General features: G+C 38.5%; 1 protein-coding gene across 5 annotated transcripts in view; it reads left to right on the top strand.

Annotated features, from left to right (window-relative positions):
- Nucleotides 1–1,740: 1,740 nt before the first annotated feature.
- The window catches only part of LOC136260528 (uncharacterized), a 35,433-nt gene continuing 16,202 nt past the window's right edge, over nucleotides 1,741–20,971 (top strand). For 2 of the 5 annotated variants that reach the window (XM_066054289.1, XM_066054285.1), the window contains exon 1: nucleotides 19,546–19,759. In XM_066054289.1, coding sequence (XP_065910361.1) covers nucleotides 19,648–19,759 — 112 coding nt within the window. In that variant the 5' untranslated portion in view covers nucleotides 19,546–19,647. Of the gene's footprint in view, nucleotides 1,833–19,543; nucleotides 19,760–20,971 lie in introns of those variants that run through there. The other 3 variants (XM_066054288.1, XM_066054287.1, XM_066054286.1) reach the window with 3 other exon arrangements.

Below are 20,971 nucleotides of genomic sequence, written 5' to 3'. Positions count from 1 at the left end.
GAAATCTGAAGTGGTAGCAACTTTTTGCTGGACCACATCTTAGCATGCATATGGTCTGTCGGCCACCCACGCAATTAGTCAATCACATTTCACAAAGAGTCTGGAATCCCACTAAAAACAGTGTTTGATAAACTGGCTTAGCTGTTTTATAACTACTTGGCTTCTTTTTCCATGAAAGGGGTTAGTGGCAAAACTTTACCAAACATTGTAAAAGTCGGCCGCCCACATGATTAATTGTATTGATTACAATCACATACATAACCTTTAGGTGATTTTCTGCTCCTCCTCTCCTGTTCTGAAGGTTTAAAGAATATCGGTTAATATCAGAGTATTGATTACAAGAATAGACAAATAATCGGTATCGGTACAACACTATTGTATGTGAAAAATGCAAATCAGTGCAACACTATTGTTATTTACATATCCTTTACCAACATGTGGCTGCACCTATACCCACAAGTGGCACTACCTTTGCTCACTACACTTGTGGTTGTACCTTTACCGACACATGGTTGTGCCTTTAACCACGGAGAAAAATGGGTGGCACCATACAAAAAAAAATGCCACTTGTGTGTGAAATTATAAGTAGCCTGTACTGTACTGTAATTTGGCACACATGATTATTTAGGTTAAGTACGCACAGTACCATACAGCGGGTTACATGTATTATATGTGTGACATCCATTTAACTCACAAACGTTTCTGCTGGCAGATTGATTTTTGCAAAGCTAAACCTTGTACTGTATGTTCTTAATACGTTTTCGTAACTTTTTGCCAGATCCGTAGATTTATAGAGAAATTATTGTTGTCTCACAGATTTTGCCATCACAGAAATTAATGCTGGAGGCTATTTTAATGGCGGATTTAAACCTCACAGCAATAACCTGCTGTACAGTATACTTATACTAGACACCTGTTTGTTTCGTATAGTTGAAATTGCTTCTAAAAGCTCATGCTATGTAATTTGGAAGCAGAAGAGTCCACTTGATGCTTTGCCAGCAATGTGTCTAGCAACTTCTTGACCACCTGTAATAACATGATAGCTGCACCCTACTCCTACAAGGATTCCGTTTCCTTCACAAAAACAAATGTACTAATTGACTGAGAAATGGTATTCAATCACTTGAATAATTAGGCAGGCATGAATAATGCTCTCCTAGCAGAAACTACTTGTGGTCATTTATAAGTGCTTGTGCTTAACTATCTTAGTAAATTTGACCAAAAAATCCATTCAAAAATTTATTTTGTGCATGCACCTACTAACAAGATTCTACTGTATTTACTTTCTTCTTTTTAGACACTTATGTTAATGCTTAAATGTGCACAGAATCATTAAAGAGATTTTCCGCTGGGTGATCTAATGTCTAGGTACATAGTCCCATTACAACTGAGTGGCAATTATAATAAAGTAGTTATACTGACTGATTTATTACAATATTCAATCGTTTAATATTCGTCCATATCTTTTTCATTCAGAATTACATACAGTAAATCATGTAGTTATCATAATGAGAAACCACTGCTAATACTTTCTGATTCAGAAAACTGTGTAATGATTCTACTATTATATAAACTAAAACATCCTAAATCCATTTGAACCCCTCCTGGCTAAGTACCATGTGATGGAGACATATCACATACTTGATCTGAAATAACTTGTGGTATGTGTACATGTTATTTGTAATTGGAAGGAATAAACATTCACATGTGTCATTGTATCATATGTGTAGGATGGTTGGACTCCCCTAAAAGTAGCAGAGATTAATGATCAGAGTTCAGTTGTGTGGTATTTTGTCAAGAAACACAACATGGATATCTCACAGTATGATCAGGTGAGAATGTATTCCAAACACATCACATGAACTATTACATATGTACTACATCCTAACTAGCTCCCATATTACATTTGGTGGGTTATCTTGTGTGTAGTTTTATTTTACTACACAAAATGTTTGTATGACCCCTTCATCTTTAAAGCAACGTTACAGTCTGCACCAAATACACCAGCACAATTATACATAGGTGCAATAGGTAGGCAAACACATTGAGCATAATGCCAACATAATAGGTGCATTTTGTGTATTTTGTATCAGGAGCTGCAAATTCTGCACAGTTTGTATATACCAAATTAATAAATGGGCACATAAAATAAAATATCACATTTTGCTATATGGTCTCTTGTTAAGGGAAAAGTGAAGATGCTCTAATAAAACAGTCACCACATGTGGATATATAGCATAGAGGTACATTAGATACTACAGTGGTCAAGATACAATTATAGCAGTGGCATTATGGGGTACTGATGAAACCCGGAATGGAACGGAATCAATAGGGGCACACACCAAGTTTAAAAAATGGTTTTAACAGATTGTGCACTGTTTCCAACCTCCACAAATAACTAGAATTGTGCTAGAATTAGTTTTCTTCTGTTATAGACATGCTAGAAGTCATTTGCTCGATGGCTCTATTTAATGCCCACAGCAAGAATGCATTGTACAGTCGTCTCAGCTGAACAACGATCATTTAGCTAAGCTGTTAAACTATTTTTTGTAAGCACTGTTAACGTAACATACTGCAGTTTGCTATCTGTCGTAAATCGCTGCCAATAATGGTAGAATTATAGTCCCTTCAGAGAACCAGCGACACTTATACTAAAAGGCTTGAATACTGCTACAACATGAAAATACTACTGTAGTTTACCTTTTGGAATGGTAAGGAAGTACTTTTACATGAGGATTAAACTAAACTGAATGGATTTTATTTATGCACACCTTGTCACGTGGTGAGTATTTAATAGAACTTTCAAGCGAACGATTACTAGCATACCTATAAACAGAAACAAATTAATTCTAGCACAATTCTAGTTATTGTGTGACAGTTGGAAACTGCACAATCTGTTTAAAATGATTTTAAACTTGGCGCGTGCCCTGATTGATTCCGGCCATTCCGTTCCGTTTCATTCCGGCTTTCATCAGTACCAGGCATTATGGGCCAAACCTGAGCACACTTGAAGCATAATAATCTCCCAAGGTTATTGCGGACCTTATTATCAAAATAATTGCAACTATCACAATATTGACACAATTCAAATTCAAGCACCCTATACGTATATCTGTATGGGTGAAGTTGTTTACTATCACAAGGAGGTTGGAAAAACCAGCTTGACTTATGAAGATGCCTAGTCTTGTCTTGGGGTCTGGTGACGTGCAATAGAAACACTTGACTGTAACTAAAGGCAAAGCCTTACAACATCTACATATATTACATTACATAATTATGCGGCATTAGCCAAATCTTTATTGATGATGGGGTGCTGCTTAGGACCCATAATGCTATACTAAAGAACCATTGGTAGACTAGGAAGACAGTAATAAGGAACAAAATGCGTTCTTGTCATGTTAAAGTATAGGAATATGTAAATAACATCAGAGGTGTTGTCAATGATGATTGTTGATCGATGAATTTCTTTGTAATGTATGTCACTGAGAGTTTGTATTGTGGTTCAACAGACCCTTGTGGTCTGGGGTGAGGCTAGGAGATGCCACTGATTGCTAACCAAAGAAAGCATATAAATCAAATGAATCATAAATGACTATTATAGCTAGTAATCAATTTATAAAGGCTTGCACCACAATAGTTACTCCATATACAAACCGATTTTCAAGTTATTCCATTAAGTAGTTTACCCTGTAGGCGTGACAACATATTGCCTTTGGATTTTTGAGAAATCATGCATAACTCCCTTGTTCTGTCTATGAAAAGCCAGACTGTTTATCCCACAAGTGTCAGTAGTGCTGATCCAGTTGGTATGCTACCACCTGGTATGCTACCACCTGGTATGCTACCACCTGGATCACTTGTAATATAAAAGGTACACAAAAGATTTTACTGTGATTTAATATTGTGCACTAATCAGATTGTATTAGTACTTTTTATAAGCCTTTTCCATAATGACGTCACATTGGTTTTCTATTTGGGGTACTCTTATATTTTCGAGTATTGCGTCCTATGATGACAAGTTTTTCATGAACCATTTATTGTTAATAAAGGATGAGATTGAAGCGAAATTACCAGGTATGGTTACAACTTATATAAAGGATTGTTGTTTCTACTCAATCTTCAAAACCAGCTGAAATTTTCAAAACCCACGTAAATGATTTTATTCTGCTGTGTTATACCCATACCTGTTAGTTTTAGCTCAATATCTTCTTCCTAGATCACACAAACAATCGGTCTTCATTTGTCACCCAATATCACCTGTACTTGAAAAGATTAGAGTCCCCTAAATAGAGGTCGCCATTATTTCTTCTGACTTCATTATGGCTTATTGATATGCTTTGGTTCTAACTGCAGTTGAGAAGTTCCAACTTTTTTGTGTACCTGTTTGCTAACATTTTTTTGTAAAATAAAGTTTATTATGACTGGTTAACCCTTTATTATCGAATGGCTAATATATTGCCATAACGAGTGCCCTTTATAAACGGAGCCATAACTCCTTTTTCCTAGGGGCTACGAAGCTGAAATTGCTACCAAACTGCTCAGAAGGACCGGGCGTTTTTAATGAAGTTTACCGTTCGGCGATAGGAAGAAGCATGGGCAAGTTATGGCACTTGGCAATATAAAATAGCGTATACAAAACAATAATACCTGTTTAAAACTCCATGTTCGCCTTCTCCCTGCTACTAGGAGGCTTTAGTTGGAGTTACTCCATTCCCCACGTGATAAGGATTCTAAAAATAAATAGTGTGATGTCATCGCGTTGATTAGTAAGATGGCGGCGCCCATCTTTCAATGCCATGGCGATACGGAGAAGATACGCTTTCTTCGCTTCATAGCGCGTGAGTTGTGTGTGTGATCTGTAAGTATTCTAGCTGTGTTGGTAGAAGAGAGAGTTGGCTATCAAACGGTATATAGCTTGATGGGTTAATTAATGGGTGGGGTCCACTCGTATCGCCCACATTTCACACAAGCCATAAAAGTTTTCACACTTGCGGTTTTATAAAAAAAACTTCGGTAATAAAGGGTTAACCCGCGCATACCACATCAAAAGGCATTGCATTCCCCAGCTATCAATTATTGTCTAAAAAGTGAAATATCCATAATGCTTCATTATATAATGCTTCGTTGTCAGCTATGTTCAACCCATAGTACAGCATTATGAATCAAGAACTGTTCAAAACAATACCTCTACAATCACTATAAAAAATACAGACAATTTCCGTTATGAAGAAAAGCCATCATGCGCTATCACCACACAGGGCCGCCCAGAGAAATTAAGGGGCCCAGAGCAAAGAATTAAAGTGGGGCCCCAGAGGCAAGGAGGTTTCCATTCTGAATCACAACTTCACCCAAGCTGTAAGTTGAAGACCAAAAAAAAAAGTTCATAACCTGCTAACAAAGACAATAACTACCCCTCACCAACCATATCGCTTGCTACACTGCTTCTTTGAAGAATACTGTGACTGCTCTATTAGAGTATTTAGATCTGACTGCTCTATTGGAGTATATCGAGCTTTTAAACAGGTATTCAAGGGGCCCTTCATGGGACCTCCTGGGGGTCCCTTTCAGGCTGGGGCCCAGGGCAAAATGCCCCAGTTGCCCCCCCTGTGGGCAGCCCTGCCACCACATCAACACCTTTTGCTGTCAGCAAAGATGAATGGGACACAAAGTAGGACACTGGTAAGTCTATGAAGAATGCATGTCCAGCTGAAGCGACATTGAGCAGTGAAAAAATCAAGCCTTTAACGAATGCATGTCCAGCTGAAGCGACATTGAGCAGTGAAAAATCAAGCCTGTAGCCTGAGTAGTTATTAAGTTATGCTTGTCTGAAGGCATCAGTCAGTCTGTCTGTCAGTCAATCAGTCAGTCAGTGACTACAGCTGTAGAGATAATTCGATCGGCCAAAATATCAGCCACCGATATGGCATTTTTAACCAATATCGGTATTGGTACAGACCAGTAAGAGGACCGATATCGCTACTGATATTTATATAGCAATAGTTTGTACATACACGGATTATATTGGCTGCTGTTTAGTGGCAGTGGCTTATTGATCCCTGTACAGCAAATGCTAAGCTATGTGAAGCCATACAAATACACATGATTCTAGTGTTTGTTGCTGGAAAATTTGTCAGTCTCAAATGAAGCAGTTACATAGTAACTTTGTAATATATAAGAACAGTCACAGGATAACCAAGGAAACCTACTGTGCCAGCCTTTGCATAAGCCAATAAAATGTGGCCTAATGCAGAAATATTTGTTAAACGCTTCATGGGAGTATGCATAAAAATGTTTGTGGGTGCTTAATTGTCTGGATTGCACAATAGAAACCCAAGCCACTATCACCACAGGCATAGGGTGAGCAATGAATATATCCGCATGTTGTTGTAGAGCAGGTAAATGTACACTTTTGCCTAGATTATCTATGACTTTTGTTTGTAATGCAAATGTTGGATCGACTATCGGTTATCAGCTTTTTTTGGTGGTATCCATATCGGATATTAGTACATGCCAAAAACCCATATCAGTACAGCTCTATCAGTGACTAGAAAATTCTGTTTAGTAATTTTGTAAGTTTTTTTTAAATTCCATAGCAACCTTTTGAAAGCATTTCAGGTTGATCTGGAGGCTTGTTAATTGGGCTTAGTTTTACCTAACCAATACTGCCTCATTGTTATCAGGGAAGAGTTATCAGGGAAAAGTGAGGTGGTTTTTGTGTGATGCTTTTCATGGGCCATGACCTTTGTGATTCCTACTGTACAGTACTATCATACTTTATGTATATTTTAAAGCATTGCCTTGAGTGCTATATGAAAAATAAAGTATAAGGTGCGCAGCTGAGATGATAATAAAGTATGAGGTAAAGCTGAGTGCTTTATTAGCATTGAGGCCAAGCACCAAGTGCTTTATTTTTCATATAGCATGAGTGAGGCAATGCTTTAAATAATTTATGGAACTTTCTAGTTGTGTAGCTTCACCATACACTAGGACTCGTAATTAACACATGTTGCACAGACTATTAGCAGCCTGAATGCACACAAACTAGTTTAACAAAGTAACTCACGCATAGTTCACCATATTTTGGCATAGTAAATGTTCATCACATATTCTGGCAGGTTGTAGTCAAAACCCACAATTGATTCTATCATGAAGTATTTCCGTGATATCTCCAGGACTTGTCCATTTACATTAACAAACATAACAACAATTTACCTTCTCCCACCTATCATCGAAGCATTTAGGTATGTCAATATAAGCAATCCAATGGTAGAACTCGCATTGGCTGGGGTTATTGATCACTCAGCCCGGCGAGGCTATCAGCCTTCACCGGCTTGGGTGATTAGTCGTACTAGCATGAGTGTTGCAAGCTATTAACCTGCACTAAGGCACGTGGGAAACTGTGTTTTATTGCCCACTCTTGCCCACTCTTTGTGGGCAATAAAGCACTGTTTGCCCTAATGTGTACTTTATTTAAAATGCACTTTTTGATAAATTAGTGCATTTTTTTGCATGCTGCAGTGCATGGGATAGGCTTGTTTACTGGTATAAGGAGGCCGTAATACTAATTGACAAGTATATTATGGCACTGTTAACATGTGTAAATATGTAACTGCAACAAGAAGCAGTTTTACAATCATACTGGTATATGACCCAACCCTAACAAACTAGATTTTTTTAGAATATCACTCAATATCATATTTATAAGCACTTTCAAATTCAAGAGACCTAACAAGTTATAGTTACTCTTGTGCCTGCTTCTCATTCTCAGGTAACACACCTTCTCTTAAATACAGTATGATAGGACTCAGCTCAGGATCTGCTAACTGTTGTGAACTAAAAGTATTAGATTTAGTTGTGTCGTCAGTGGGCTGTTTATTTATTCTCTGGTATCCTGCTTGAGGCAATCTTGGCTACTTGTACTTCTAGTCCTCCATCCTATTCCTCAGGTGCAGGTAAGCTGGGCTGATGGGACAGTGCATCAGCATGACAGTTTTCCTTCCCAGCTCTATGTATAATCTCTAATCTTCCAACACCACTACCATGGACCCTGCTCCACCACCGAGCATGCTTGCCTGTGAGGTTAGGAGTCCCCAATACTGCCTTTACCGCAGCATGACCACTTGGTGTCCATACAAGTAATACCGAAAGTGGGTGATTTCCCCATATTACTGCCAATGTCTTCAATTCTGTAACTGGATAATTCTCAAACTTTGAGAGAAAGTGACTAGTATATGCTAGGGGATGCAACTTCCCATCATCTTGAACTTGTGATAGAATCATTCCCAATCCCAAAACACTTGCATTCGTCTCCAGTACAAAATCCCTGTCAAAGTCTGGGTATTAAACAAGACTTTAGGTAATTAAAGTCAGACTCATATTCTGCTGTCCAGTGATATGGTGCATCCTTCCTTGTTAGGGCATACAACGGCTTTGCTAAGGAAGAGCAGCCTTTGACAAATCTCCTATAATGTGATATCAACCCTAAAATTTGCCTAAGTTCTTTCAAAGTTGTGGGAACTGGAAAGTTTTTCACTGCTTCTATGTTCCTGATATTGGGTTTAAAACCACTAGGAGTGACAAGATGTCCTAAATACTCCACTTCGAACAACAGAACCTGCATTTCTGAGGATTAAGTTTCAATCCTGCTTCCTTCAAACACTCAAATACCCTTTGCAGTTGAATCAAATGATCAGTGAATGTTCTGGAAAACACAATAATGTTATCCAAGTACACATCCATAGATTCCTGTTCAGTGTCCTTCTTTAAACCCAACAGCAAACTCTGCATTAACCTTTGAAAAACAGAAGGTGCATTCTTGACGCAAAAGGGCATAACACAAAATTCATACAACCCTCTATTGAGTCACAAAAGCTGTCTTCTCCTGGCTAGAAGTACCCACTCTTATCTGCCAGTAGCCAGACTTCAAATCTAATGTTGTGAATTACTTGGACCGACCCAATTTGTTGAACAGATCATCTATCCATGGCAGTGGAAACACCTCAGGCTTGGTAACTGCGTTGAGTGCTCTATAATCGATGCAAAATCTTAATGAGTGACCACGCTTCTTTACTAACACTACTAGGCTTGCCCATGGACTCTTTGATGCCTGTATGACTTCTTCCTCTTGTATCTTGCTCAGCTGTACAGCAATCTCCTCTCGAGCTGCAAATGGAACTCATTGTGTGGCTTGCTTGATAGGAGTCGCACCATTAGTGTTTATGTTGAAGTCTACCAGACTGTTCTCTCCTCTTTCTCCTTCAGCAATTGAAAATATGTGATGATACTCCTTTAGGGTGGCAAGTAGTTTGTCCATTTCTACCAAAGACAACACCTGAGAATTAGAAGAACATTTCACTTGTTTTCTTAATTCTTGCTTCCTCTAGTGAATGTGCTCATTTGAAAAAGTTAGAACATTCATCACTCACAAATCATCCTTCCCCTTAGAATGATGACTATCAATCTCATCTGCCTTGGCATGAATCAATCAACTTTAGCAGCCTTCCCCAAATACATACCTTCCTTTAGCACTTGAGTACACAAGCTAGTGTTAAAAATACAATAATTGGTACACTACCACTTCCATCATTCCTTATTAGACAATCGTTTACCATAAGTGTGTCATGACCGGTCAAGTTCCAACATAAGGTAAGTAGTATTTATTGACTCCTTAACTTCCACCTGAACCAAGGCCGAACTATCAGCAGGTAAGCAAACAGTCTGGATAAGACTGATCCTGGTTTTCTTGTTGTTTTTCTTCATCTTATTCTGATCTGTAGCTGGAAGAACTGATTGGACATCAGGATGGTAAGTAGCAATATTTAGCTTACAACACACATTCTCAGACAGTAGTAATGCATCAGGTGCATCTAACTTAATATACACTCTTTCACACATTGACTTCTCACCAAATTTGACCTGTAAGTCCAGTTGTCCATCCAACTTCAATGGTTGGTGCCCATAACTACAAGCGGTTGTATCAGGTGGTTTAAACTGCTCCCTTTTAATTCCACAAGCTGTAACAATTTCTTGGAATGCAGTTCCACTAAGTATCGTGATGTCGGAGCCAGTATCTATAATTCCTCTGATTGGTAGTCCCTCAATCTGTACCTCAATGCTCTTAGGAGTACCAGTAGTAGTCTGCGTAACTTCCTTGTCTTGGACTGTGGACACTGAGGCCTCAATGGGTGGGAACAAGGAATCAACTATCTTTAAAAAATTGTTCGTAGATATCTCTATGGGCTTGTCTTCAGTTCTGACTAGCCAGTTTTTCCTTCCGTGACTCACTCTTGTTAGCTTTACAATCATGAGCAAGGTGATGAGGACTATCACATACGTAACATCTAACCTGCCTTTGAAATGGGGTTTTGTTTAGGGACCCGCCGATTTTGCTGGCATAGTTATGAGCATAATAGGTACCTGAAAGCATTGAGCATAATGCTAGCATAATAGGTAGAATATTTTGTAACAGTATGAATTCTTGCTTATAAAAATAAATATCCCAGAAAGATCGATATACTCTAATAGAACAGTCAGTAACTCTAATAGAAAAATCACATAGCTGACTGTTCTATTAGAGTATATCGATCTTTTCTGTGATGTGCATTTTGACAAGTAAGTTTGTGCTTCAGGTACTTATTATTTATCCATAAACTGGGCATAATTTGAGCATAATAGGTAAGTATTGAGCGTAAATGTAAGCATAATAGGTAAATTTTTGAGCAGTGCAGCATAGCATAATAGGTAAAATTATGAGCATAATCGGCGGGTCCCTAGTTTTGTTTTTCTTGTCATCCCTTTTTGTTCCTGAATCCTGCTGTTGACTATTTTTCTTAGTCTGTGGGTATGAAAACTGGGTAGAAAACTCTTTAGTATACTGTTTTTTCCGCTTCAATTCTGCAAGCCATCTCTCTTCATTTTTTGCAGCTATGCAAAGCTCTTTATAGCTTTGGGCTCCGGAGATGACTGGAGCTTTACTAACGAGATCAGTTTGCAGGCCATCCTGTAGTCTATCATAGAGTAACACATCTCTAATTTCTGTCAATCCAGAAATAGCTGACTTGTAAGTATCACGTTTGGTTTGACTCACCAGATTCCACTCAAGTAAAGCCAAACCACGCAAATATCCAGCCAACTGCATAAGCGCTTCACTATCAGTCCAGATATTCTTTCCAATGTTGGTAACCAATCATCAAAATGGGTTTGAGCATCTTCCCCAGTGAAATTATCTATTGGATGGACTTTACCTTGACGCTGCACTGAAGTGTCACTCAGTGAGACTGAGTGGGCTGCTTGTGTTACTGACAGGCTGCTAGAAACAGCAGTACTCATGTACAACCCAGGGCATGGCACATTCCAAACATGGGGCATCATTGTAGACACAGTCCTTACAGGATTACTAGAGACAATACTAGGTAGCCCTGTATAAAATGACACAGAAAGTAAAACAACTTAAGGGGGGTACCTGTACAGGTGGTCCTGACTCCATTGTTGGCAGCATTTGAGACTGCCTTTAGTAAGTAGCTTTGATGATGTTGTGACTCCATTGCTGGCAGGCTTGTCAACAGCAGTGGATACATGTTGAGAAAGAACCGGAACAGCTTGATTGGGCAAAAAGGTATTTCTGTGGAGATCAATAGTAGAGGAGAGTAAGAGCCTGTCTGCTCAGTTGCAAGCAACATAGTCACAGCACTCTTCATTCCTGTCTGTTTCTTTAGAGACTCTGGTTCATTGTCCCTCTCCCACAAAGCATAGTCAAGCTTACGGATCAGATCACACATGTCTTTCCACAACTCCTTAATTCTAACCTTAGCCTGTAGAAGTTCATGTTTAGGACGTTCCACTTCGGAACCTGAAGAATATTTTCCTAACTGTTCACATTCCAAAACTAACTTGGTCATTTTTACTCAGTTCCAGCAAGAAATTCTGTAGGCTGCTAGTTCTCAAGAGCCAGCTTTGTCTCTCTCGCCTCAGTCTCAGAAACTATCTTGGTCAACTGCTAATTCTTAAGGGCCAGCTCTGTTACTTTCTCCTCAGTGTCTGAAAGCAAACACTTACACTCCATTAAAGCTAACCTCTGTTTCTCTGATAACTGTCTTAAGTGAGCAAATCTCAGCATTGGCATTCTCCAAGGCTTCATGTAATCCTGTGTCAGTAGGTTCATCCAACACACTCTCTCTCTTGAGCTTGCCAATGAGGGACAAGAACTAGCAGGAGCTAAAGTTGTGCGTTCATTTGGCACTGAAACTTCCAAGGAATGCTCCACCTTCATCATGTAGCTTCTAACCTCTGTAGTCCATTTGAAATTTCTTTGATTACTAGTTGCACATTTGCAGGATCCCTCTCCAGTTCCCTTAATTTCCCTTCCACCATGACTTGAAGGTCAGGGCTGGTTCCAGTGACAGGTAAATCTAAAGATTGAGCCAATAAATGCCATAGTTCAATGCCAATATGCCTAGAATTCAGAGGATAAGCTTCTCTACAACCTGAAAGTTCCATTTCTGTCCTAAACTTAATTGACAAATATCCACTATGGCCAATTTATGGACTAATCTAAAGCCTTATTACTCACTGTCTGTAAGGGAGTCCGCTCCAGCAAAGTAAGTGAAGTCTTGTCCATTCACTCCTATCTTGGTAGGACCTCCACTGTAAGGGTTTTCGCCTGCCCCCAGCAAAGTAAGTGGAGTCTTGTCAATTCACTCCTATCTTGGTAGGACCTCTGTTGTAAGGGTTTTCGCCTGCCCGGTAAGCCCCAAAAGTCGCCTGCAGAGCTTATCACAACAGAACTACCTAAAGACTCAATGATTTAAGATTCCAATGATTTAAAACAGCATATACCTTTTATACTAGAACATCAGGTGACTACATTACATCACATGACTATGTTACATCATCAGGTGACTACATTAATTAATATTTACATGTACAATAACAATAAACTCAGTAAAGTCAGGTGCTGCTGCTAAAGTTAGGTCAGCTTTGTTACATATCTGTAGCTTTGTAGTGTCTGAATTAACCTGTTTTGCTGTGGAAACTTTATTGGCATAGGATATTTCAACTAGGGCTGAGACAAATATTGAAATTTGTCTTCGAATATTCATTAATAAAATGTTCGAACTTTCGAAACTTCAGTGTTAACTATACAAGTTACAGGTTTTCTTGCATTTATACACATCCTTCTGAAGTTTTATCTTTCTAATCCCCGCATTTGTAAAGTGCATAGCAGTAGTACCGAATTATGCAATCGATTGATTGTGAAATGGGTGTGTCTGCTATATTGCAATCATGCATAGGTAAACACATACTAAGGGCTAAAAGGATGTTTTCCATGCACTACTTATCACTTTATAAGCTGTACAAGGCTACAACTACAGTAGCAAGCTAAACTTCAATAGCTTAAAAGTGAGTGTGACACATGAAGATCAATTGCAAAGAGACAAACATCGATCACATAAGTAGCTGCAATAAAGATAATGGCATTTATTTGTAATTCTTTCATAGGCTTTGAGTGCATTACGAAGCTTCAAAGGATACTTTTATATAATTCGAAGTTTACTTAACCTTCAAACCCACGAAACATTAAAAGCTTTGTCCCAGCCCTAATTCCAACCAATCAAGTCACAATGGAAAACTCATATGATTCTTATTATAAACACTAGTATATTAAAAATTATAAATTTAAAAAATTAAGTAGGGATCCAAGCGATAAAAAGTAGTGAAACTAGAGATGAACAATGGTAGCTATTACAGCATAATCCCTAGCTACTTTGGCATTGAACTGTCAGCACACAAATGGTCCGGGCATATAAGGTCCGAGCGGACCATTTATGCTGTCACAAATGGTCCGACCGGACCACTTGTGCTTACATAACTGGTCCCCCCGGACCACCCATGCCAGTGCATAAATGGTCCAGGCTGAACATAAACAGTCCGCCTCCAGTTTGCCGTGCATGCACCTGCCAATTATGCTGACGCAGGAATTTGCAGTGTAATTATAGCTATCTGAAGCATTTAATATGGTTGATGCTACACTGAACGTAAATATTAAATCCTTGTTCACGACGTAGTTCCTGAAAATGTATGCCGGAATATAAAAATTGACTGACACTATAAATTAGAAATAATAAAGACATCTTCAGGTTTCATGTTTAAGGACATCTTCAGGTTTTATGTTTACACAGGACATCTTCAGGACATCTTCAGGTTTCATGGTTCCATAATAAAGACATCTTCTATGACATCTTCAGGTTTCATGTTTACGCAAAATTAATAGTGACAGGCCATAGCTTATACATCTATCTGCAAAAAGAAATAATAAATTATATCTATACTTTTGTCTTATCCAATCAAAATATTTTGGGTGACTTAACATGTGGCTAGTTTCAGCAGCTTATTTGTAGCTGTTATATACTACTGAACATTTACCAGACTGCTGTACGTTGACTGTTCTATTAGAGTATCTCGATCTTCATGCTATTATAATTATTGTAGTGTACAATTATGGTTACCCAGGGCCTGGGACCCAAGTGGCCCTGGTTCTGCCTACGCCTCTGTCAAAGAGACATGGCTGAAACTATGTACGGCAATAGTTACATGGTACGTATACGTAGCTATAACAATAATTTTTGTCACTCAGTATAATATTATACTATGAGCTATAGCTAATCCGTGATGACAAGTAGTGAGTCTAGTGACTAGTGGCTTAGCTTTACCATTGACATTAATTTTATAACCCGGACCAGTTTTTCTCGGGTAGGACCATTTTTGTTGTCACAGCTGGTCCGACTGGACCATTTATGTCGAGCATATGTGGTCCGGCCGGACCATTTATGCACCCGGACCAAATATTTTGTTACAGAACACAAAATAATTGTTAAACCATGCCAAAGTAGGGATTTCCACTGAGCTATGCTGTAATAGCTACCATTGATCATCTCTTTTTTCACTACTTTTATTGCTTGGATCCCTACTTCATTTTAAAATTTATAATATTTAATATACTAGTTTGTTTAGTTTTTTTGTTAAAACACACAGCTAGTTATAAACCTATGACCGTTCTGTTAGGGCAACTGTTGTATTAGAGTATCTCGAGTCAGCCTGCAAAGATGTGTGCCTGCCCAAAAAGGGGTGTGGTCATCATGATTTCAATTGATTATTAGACTAGAGTATCTCGAATCAGCCTACCAATTTGAAGGTGTGTGGTCATAAATACAGCTAGCATAAAAGAGGCATGGTCATCGTGGTCTCAATCGATAGATCGGTAATACGTAAAACAAAGAATGGGTGTGATCTTGTGACCTATCGTGGGACTGGTACCTCCGTAGAGTAGCTTAGTCTAAGTGCCTTAAAAGAAAGTGTTGATATGGAAAATTAATGACTTGATATGGTTTCAGTGGATGAAAAAGAAGCCTGGTTGAAGATAAAAGAAAAGACAAGGCGTACAGGGCATACACTCATTGAAACCCCAAAGGCACATCCCACCAGTGAGTTTGTTGTTGTGGCATAAAATAGTGACCATGCGCTGCTTCGTTTGGGGTCTAGGCTTGCGACTGTGGTGAGTGAGTGAGTGAGTGAGTGAGTGAGTGAGTGAGTGAGTGAGTGAGTGAGTGAGTGAGTGAGTGAGTGAGTGAGTGAGTGAGTGAGTGAGTGAGTGAGTGAGTGAGTGAGTGAGTGAGTGAGTGAGTGAGTGAGTGAGAAGAAATTTTGAGTTTTTATGATTTTTTAAAAATTCTATTTCCAGCCACCAGTATGCATTTTCTTGTTTTTAACGCTACATTTGATGTTAGATGGACTAGTATATTATTCCGTAAAGATGTTTTTCGTCACGTAAGAAGTTTCTAAGCTGGTTTATAAAAGGTGATATTGTTGGCGGCGTGTGTCATTTCGAGGGATCCCTACTTAAACAGTACTTCTGTACTGTAAGCCATCACACAACACTACTACAAATTGACACCTTGCATTGTCAGCAAAGATAATGAGACACAGGAGGGCATAGGTAAGTCCATGAACATGTACTGTACATACTATAGTATGCCAAAAGGCATCTGTCAGACTGAAGCAATGTTGAAGAATGAAATACCAAGCTAGTAGCCTTAGCCGTTATCAAGTTATGATTTTCTGATGGCTTCAGGCAGTCAGTCAGTAGAAAATTCTGCTGAATAGTTTTTTTAAAAATTAATTAGAAGTGTTTCAGGTTATACTAAAGGCACTTTTGGGATTGGTTATATTTAACCAATACATATATAGAAGGCTCCCTACCCCGAGGGAGTTTCTACAGCAAATGTGGTTAATTTTCATTCAGGCAGTATTGAGCTACAAATGCGTGAAAACTGCATTTTCTTGGTTCCTGTAAAATACACACTGTGGTTGTACCTAACCAATACTGCCATAGCACCACAACGTATGGTTTGTGGTTACAAGTTATGTTTTTTATTGTGAGAAAGTGCAAACCTCCAATACACAATACTGTATGATAACAAAAAACTAAACAAACTGGAAACACCAATAGGGATCCAAGCAATAAAAACCAGTGAAACAAAGTAATGTAAATGATAGTATTACAACATAGCCTAGCCCCAATGCAGGGGCAGTTCTAGATTTTTTATTTTTTGATTCTGAAAAGCTAACTGGATTCTGGAAGCCGGTTTAACTCCCACCTGGCCTGACCCTATGTGAAAATCCCTACTTTGGTAATGAATAGAACAATTGTGCCAATGTATGGATTTTCCCCCCATGGCTATGTTGTAATATCATTAGTCATATCTCTTGTTTCATTGTTTTTTATCACTTACATCTACTTCATTTCTAATTGATAATTTTAAATACACTAGTACATACGTAGCTGTATAGTAAAGAAAAAGACAAGTAAATATAGCACCAAAGCTGGCCTATACCATGGCCAGCTTTGTGGCTTAAGTGATATCTGTACCAAAACAGCTATAGCTATGCTGTGAAAAAAGATCACTATCATCATTACAAATGTTTGGCATTAGCATCATTCCAGGTATTTCTTGGCCGCCACATTTAATTTCACAATGTTTTCACCCACTTTCACCCTTTTTTAAAGAGCGCACTTTCACAGTTGACTGTTTTGGTATAGTTTTATACTACATAATGTATATGTACAATATTGATAACCGTCTAATGTAGAACTGTATATGAGTATCATAGGAACTTTAACTCTTAAATCCGCAGGTGTTTTATAAAATGCAAGCACAGAAAATCCATAATCCAGTAAACTGGATTGCATGCATGCCTTGTAAAAGTAAATTCTATAACACAAAAACTGTTTAAGCTATCTAAAAACGACAAAACCATCTTACTCACTGTTAAATTTTGATTTGAATGGTCCCATACTTTGTCTCGTCCATCCAACCCAGAGATACCCTGTCCACTTTGAATGAGTAAAAGAACTATCCCTAGTGACCAAGGTGATCCTTGTAGAGTTTCCCACCATTTTAGATAGGTTTTTTCACCAGTATTGCTGTATCAGGAATCCTCAAAAAAGGGTGGAGGGTGGGGGTGGCAGGGCGGGCAAGGGATAGACTACAAAATGAAGGTAACTGAAGGCACCACACCACAAAACAGCCCATCAGAGACAGGAAATAGACTGAAATATCACAATACAGACATACATCACACATTCAGCTCCCTGCTCATCTGTCCAGAGTGTATGAATCCCCCCCCCCCCCCCCCCCCCCAAAACACTTCCCTGTTGTTCACAGACCTGTACAGATGTCTGGTGTGGTTATACAGACCGCCAGAGAACAGTCCACCAAAATCAGACCCAACAATTTGAAAGCGAATTTGATATGGAAATTGTTAGCCTGATAGTGCAGCAACTTCATGCTGGTGCTATCTCACTTTTGGCTTTTGCGCCCATATGGTTGGTTTTGCTAATCCGGTCACATATGGTAATAGGTTAGACTTTGTTCACTTTCAGTGTTCATATATCTGTTGTTTGGTGCTTAGTCAGAGCTGCTGACCTTGAAGTATTCACTATGTTGTTGAAAATCAGAATAAAGAGCAATTACCTACCTACCCACCCTGTTAGCCTGTTGACCTTTTTCACCTGTGTTACTGACAACTGTGGTAGGCACTATAAACTGAACTATTAGTTCTAAAATCTGTTTAATGTGAAAGGTGTATGTTATTTGTTTTCAATGTTCTGATTTGTTATGGCTAAGTGTTTGGAATTCCATTGCAAGTGAAGGTCAGCAATGTTTGTTACGACTGAACATTAGAGTGTTTGTGTGACGGCATTGTTGTTATGGCTAAACGTTGTAAATTGTAGTGGCTAAACATTTTTAATGTTTATTGCAACTAAATGTTTGTATGGTATGTTGACAACTAAATGTTTGTAAAGTTACTCATGCATGGTGTCCATGGCTTGCAAGAGGTTACAGTCCAACCCATACTGTGTTGTAATGTCGGGTGTTGGTAGTGTTGGGCATAAGCAATGCTGAATGTACTATATCGGGATAATGACCTAAAAGTAATAGCACGCATCACCAATCCAGATGGTTGTGCCCTACCTCAGCTGCCCTACCTCAGCTGCCCTACCTCAGCTACCCTACCTCAGCTGCCCTACCTCAGCTACCCTACCTCAGCTGCCCTACCTCAGCTGCCCTACCTCAGCTGCCCTACCTCAGCTGCCCTACCTTCCCCACAGTGTTGTGTGTACATGTATATCTAGATGTGTGTGTCTGGTTTTATACAGTGATGTGCTGTTGTAATACATTGTTGTCACATGCCGTGATGTTATGGAGCTTGGAGGGTGGTTTGTCATATTGTGCCTTGTTTGCTCAAGTTATAGTATGTACGCATTGAGCTGAATCCTCAAAAATATTTAATAACTCATGAATGCAATCACACATGATCTTGAAATTTGGCTCATTTGTAGTACTGCTTGACCCACTAAAAATATTTCAAAATCACTTTGTACAAATGTCTGACATAATATTTACAGGCAATCAAAATGTTCACATTTCATTTCCTATGGGGAAGCCATATAAATACAGTGTCCATTACTGGCCTTTCTCGAACTTGTGATGGAGCCAAACTGTACGTGTCTGTTGTTGACAAATTTGCTGTCACCACTGATCATCTATAAATGTTAACTCTGTTGAGAAAAAATCCACTTTTAATTTTTAGCTGCTTTTCAGGATTCAGCTCAACTTATACATACTATAGCATGTTAATGCCTCATACTTTTATGCACAAGTGACTATATACAGGACAAAAACTATACCATTGTTGATTTTCCAATTTATATAATTTTCCAACTCTGTAAACCAATGTGAACGGAAGTTATTAAGTACATGTACATAGTTTTTTACAAGTATAATTCTTTGCCCTTCTTACTGTCTAGCATTATAATTCCAAAGCTACGTACTCACCATAATAAACTGAAACTTTGATAACCCATTCCTTGGACACTGTGGGAAATGCTGAGACAATAAAATAAATTCAGAAATTGTACAGACTAGTTACTGAGTCAATCACATACATATACTAGAACTGGTTACTGTTGGTACATGTGCTGTAAGTACTGTAACTGCTATTAAAATATGTAGGTGTCCACATGTGAAGTACATAGTTATTGATAATTTGCACATGATAGAAACTATCTGATGTAACTGATGTTGGATAATGTGTAGGATATTATGTATATCGACATGTTGTATTACCATACAGTATCAACAACAGTGGATTAACAGATTGGTGGAGAAAGAAGAGGTAGCAAGAAAAAATAAAGCTGAAGGTATGTACTGTACGGGTTGAAATTAATTTCTAATATATTTATTGCTACATATTTTATCACTGTAAGATGTTGACCAGTTGTTTATTTATCATACATTACAATAGTACTGTATAGTAGGGATCACAAAGGTCTGGGCATGGCCCATGAAAAACATCACCCAAAAACCAGCCTTACTCTTCACTGAAAACGATGAGGCGGTATTGGGTAGGTAAAACTAAGCCCAAACAAGCCTTGTCCAAAACACTTTCAACAAATTGCTATGGAATTTTAAAAATATATATTAAATGGAATTTTCTATTGACTGACTGACTGACTGAAGCCTTTAGACAAGTGCGACTCAATAACAGCTAAGGCTATGGACTTGATTTTTTCACTGTTGGACATCACTTCACATGCCTTTTGGCATACTACAGTACATACAATGCATTCTTCATGGACTTACCAGTGTCTCCTTTGTGTCCCATTCATCTTTGCTTCTCATTCATCTTTGCTGACAGCGAAAGGTGTGATTTGATGGTAACACGTGATGGTTTTCCTTCATAACAGAAATCATCCGTATTTTCATAGTGGCTACTTTGCTTGCAGAGGTTCGTTTCAAACAGTTTTTGATTTGTACTGTTCCAAGCTTAGTGGATACTTCAGTTTTCAGATGACAATTGATATAACTGGGGAAAGGTGACATAATAGACTAGATGCTAATTGTACAGCAGGCAAGTGGCCTATAAATGTAGTCAGCTGTAGACAATTTTCAGAGACGCTTATAATTTCTAATTGGTTTAAATATCATGTGTGAGACACCATGAGAGGGAAAAAGTGGATTTGCTGTACAAGACTACGTACTTGTAGGGGTACCTATATAGTACAAGTACAGAATATTGTGTAGTGTATAAGAGTATCCGCACTGGTCCCTGCTGGGTAGTACCATTTCAGAATTTTTGTGCGACTAACACAAGACTCTGTAATGGGTGAAAAACTTGTGTAGTAATAAAAAATTCCATAAATTTTTGAGTGTGTTTGTTCATAGTGAAAAAGAGTCTAATAACAAAAACCTGGATATCATCTTACGATTTCCCTGCTCAAGAGAAGTTTGAAAATCTGTGTTTCATTACTGTACAACTAAGGATACATTAGTTATGAGCATTTATTTACATCACTTCAAAGCGATAGTACACGATCAATCTTTCTTCACTGATTTTCCCTTTATATGTAGTG

Source organism: Dysidea avara, chromosome 7 (genome assembly GCF_963678975.1).
Source record: "Dysidea avara chromosome 7, odDysAvar1.4, whole genome shotgun sequence".
In the NCBI taxonomy this organism is placed as follows: Eukaryota; Metazoa; Porifera; class Demospongiae; order Dictyoceratida; family Dysideidae; genus Dysidea; species Dysidea avara.
Note: the sequence above shows the minus strand (reverse complement) of the source record. Positions and strands in the feature narration are given on the sequence as shown.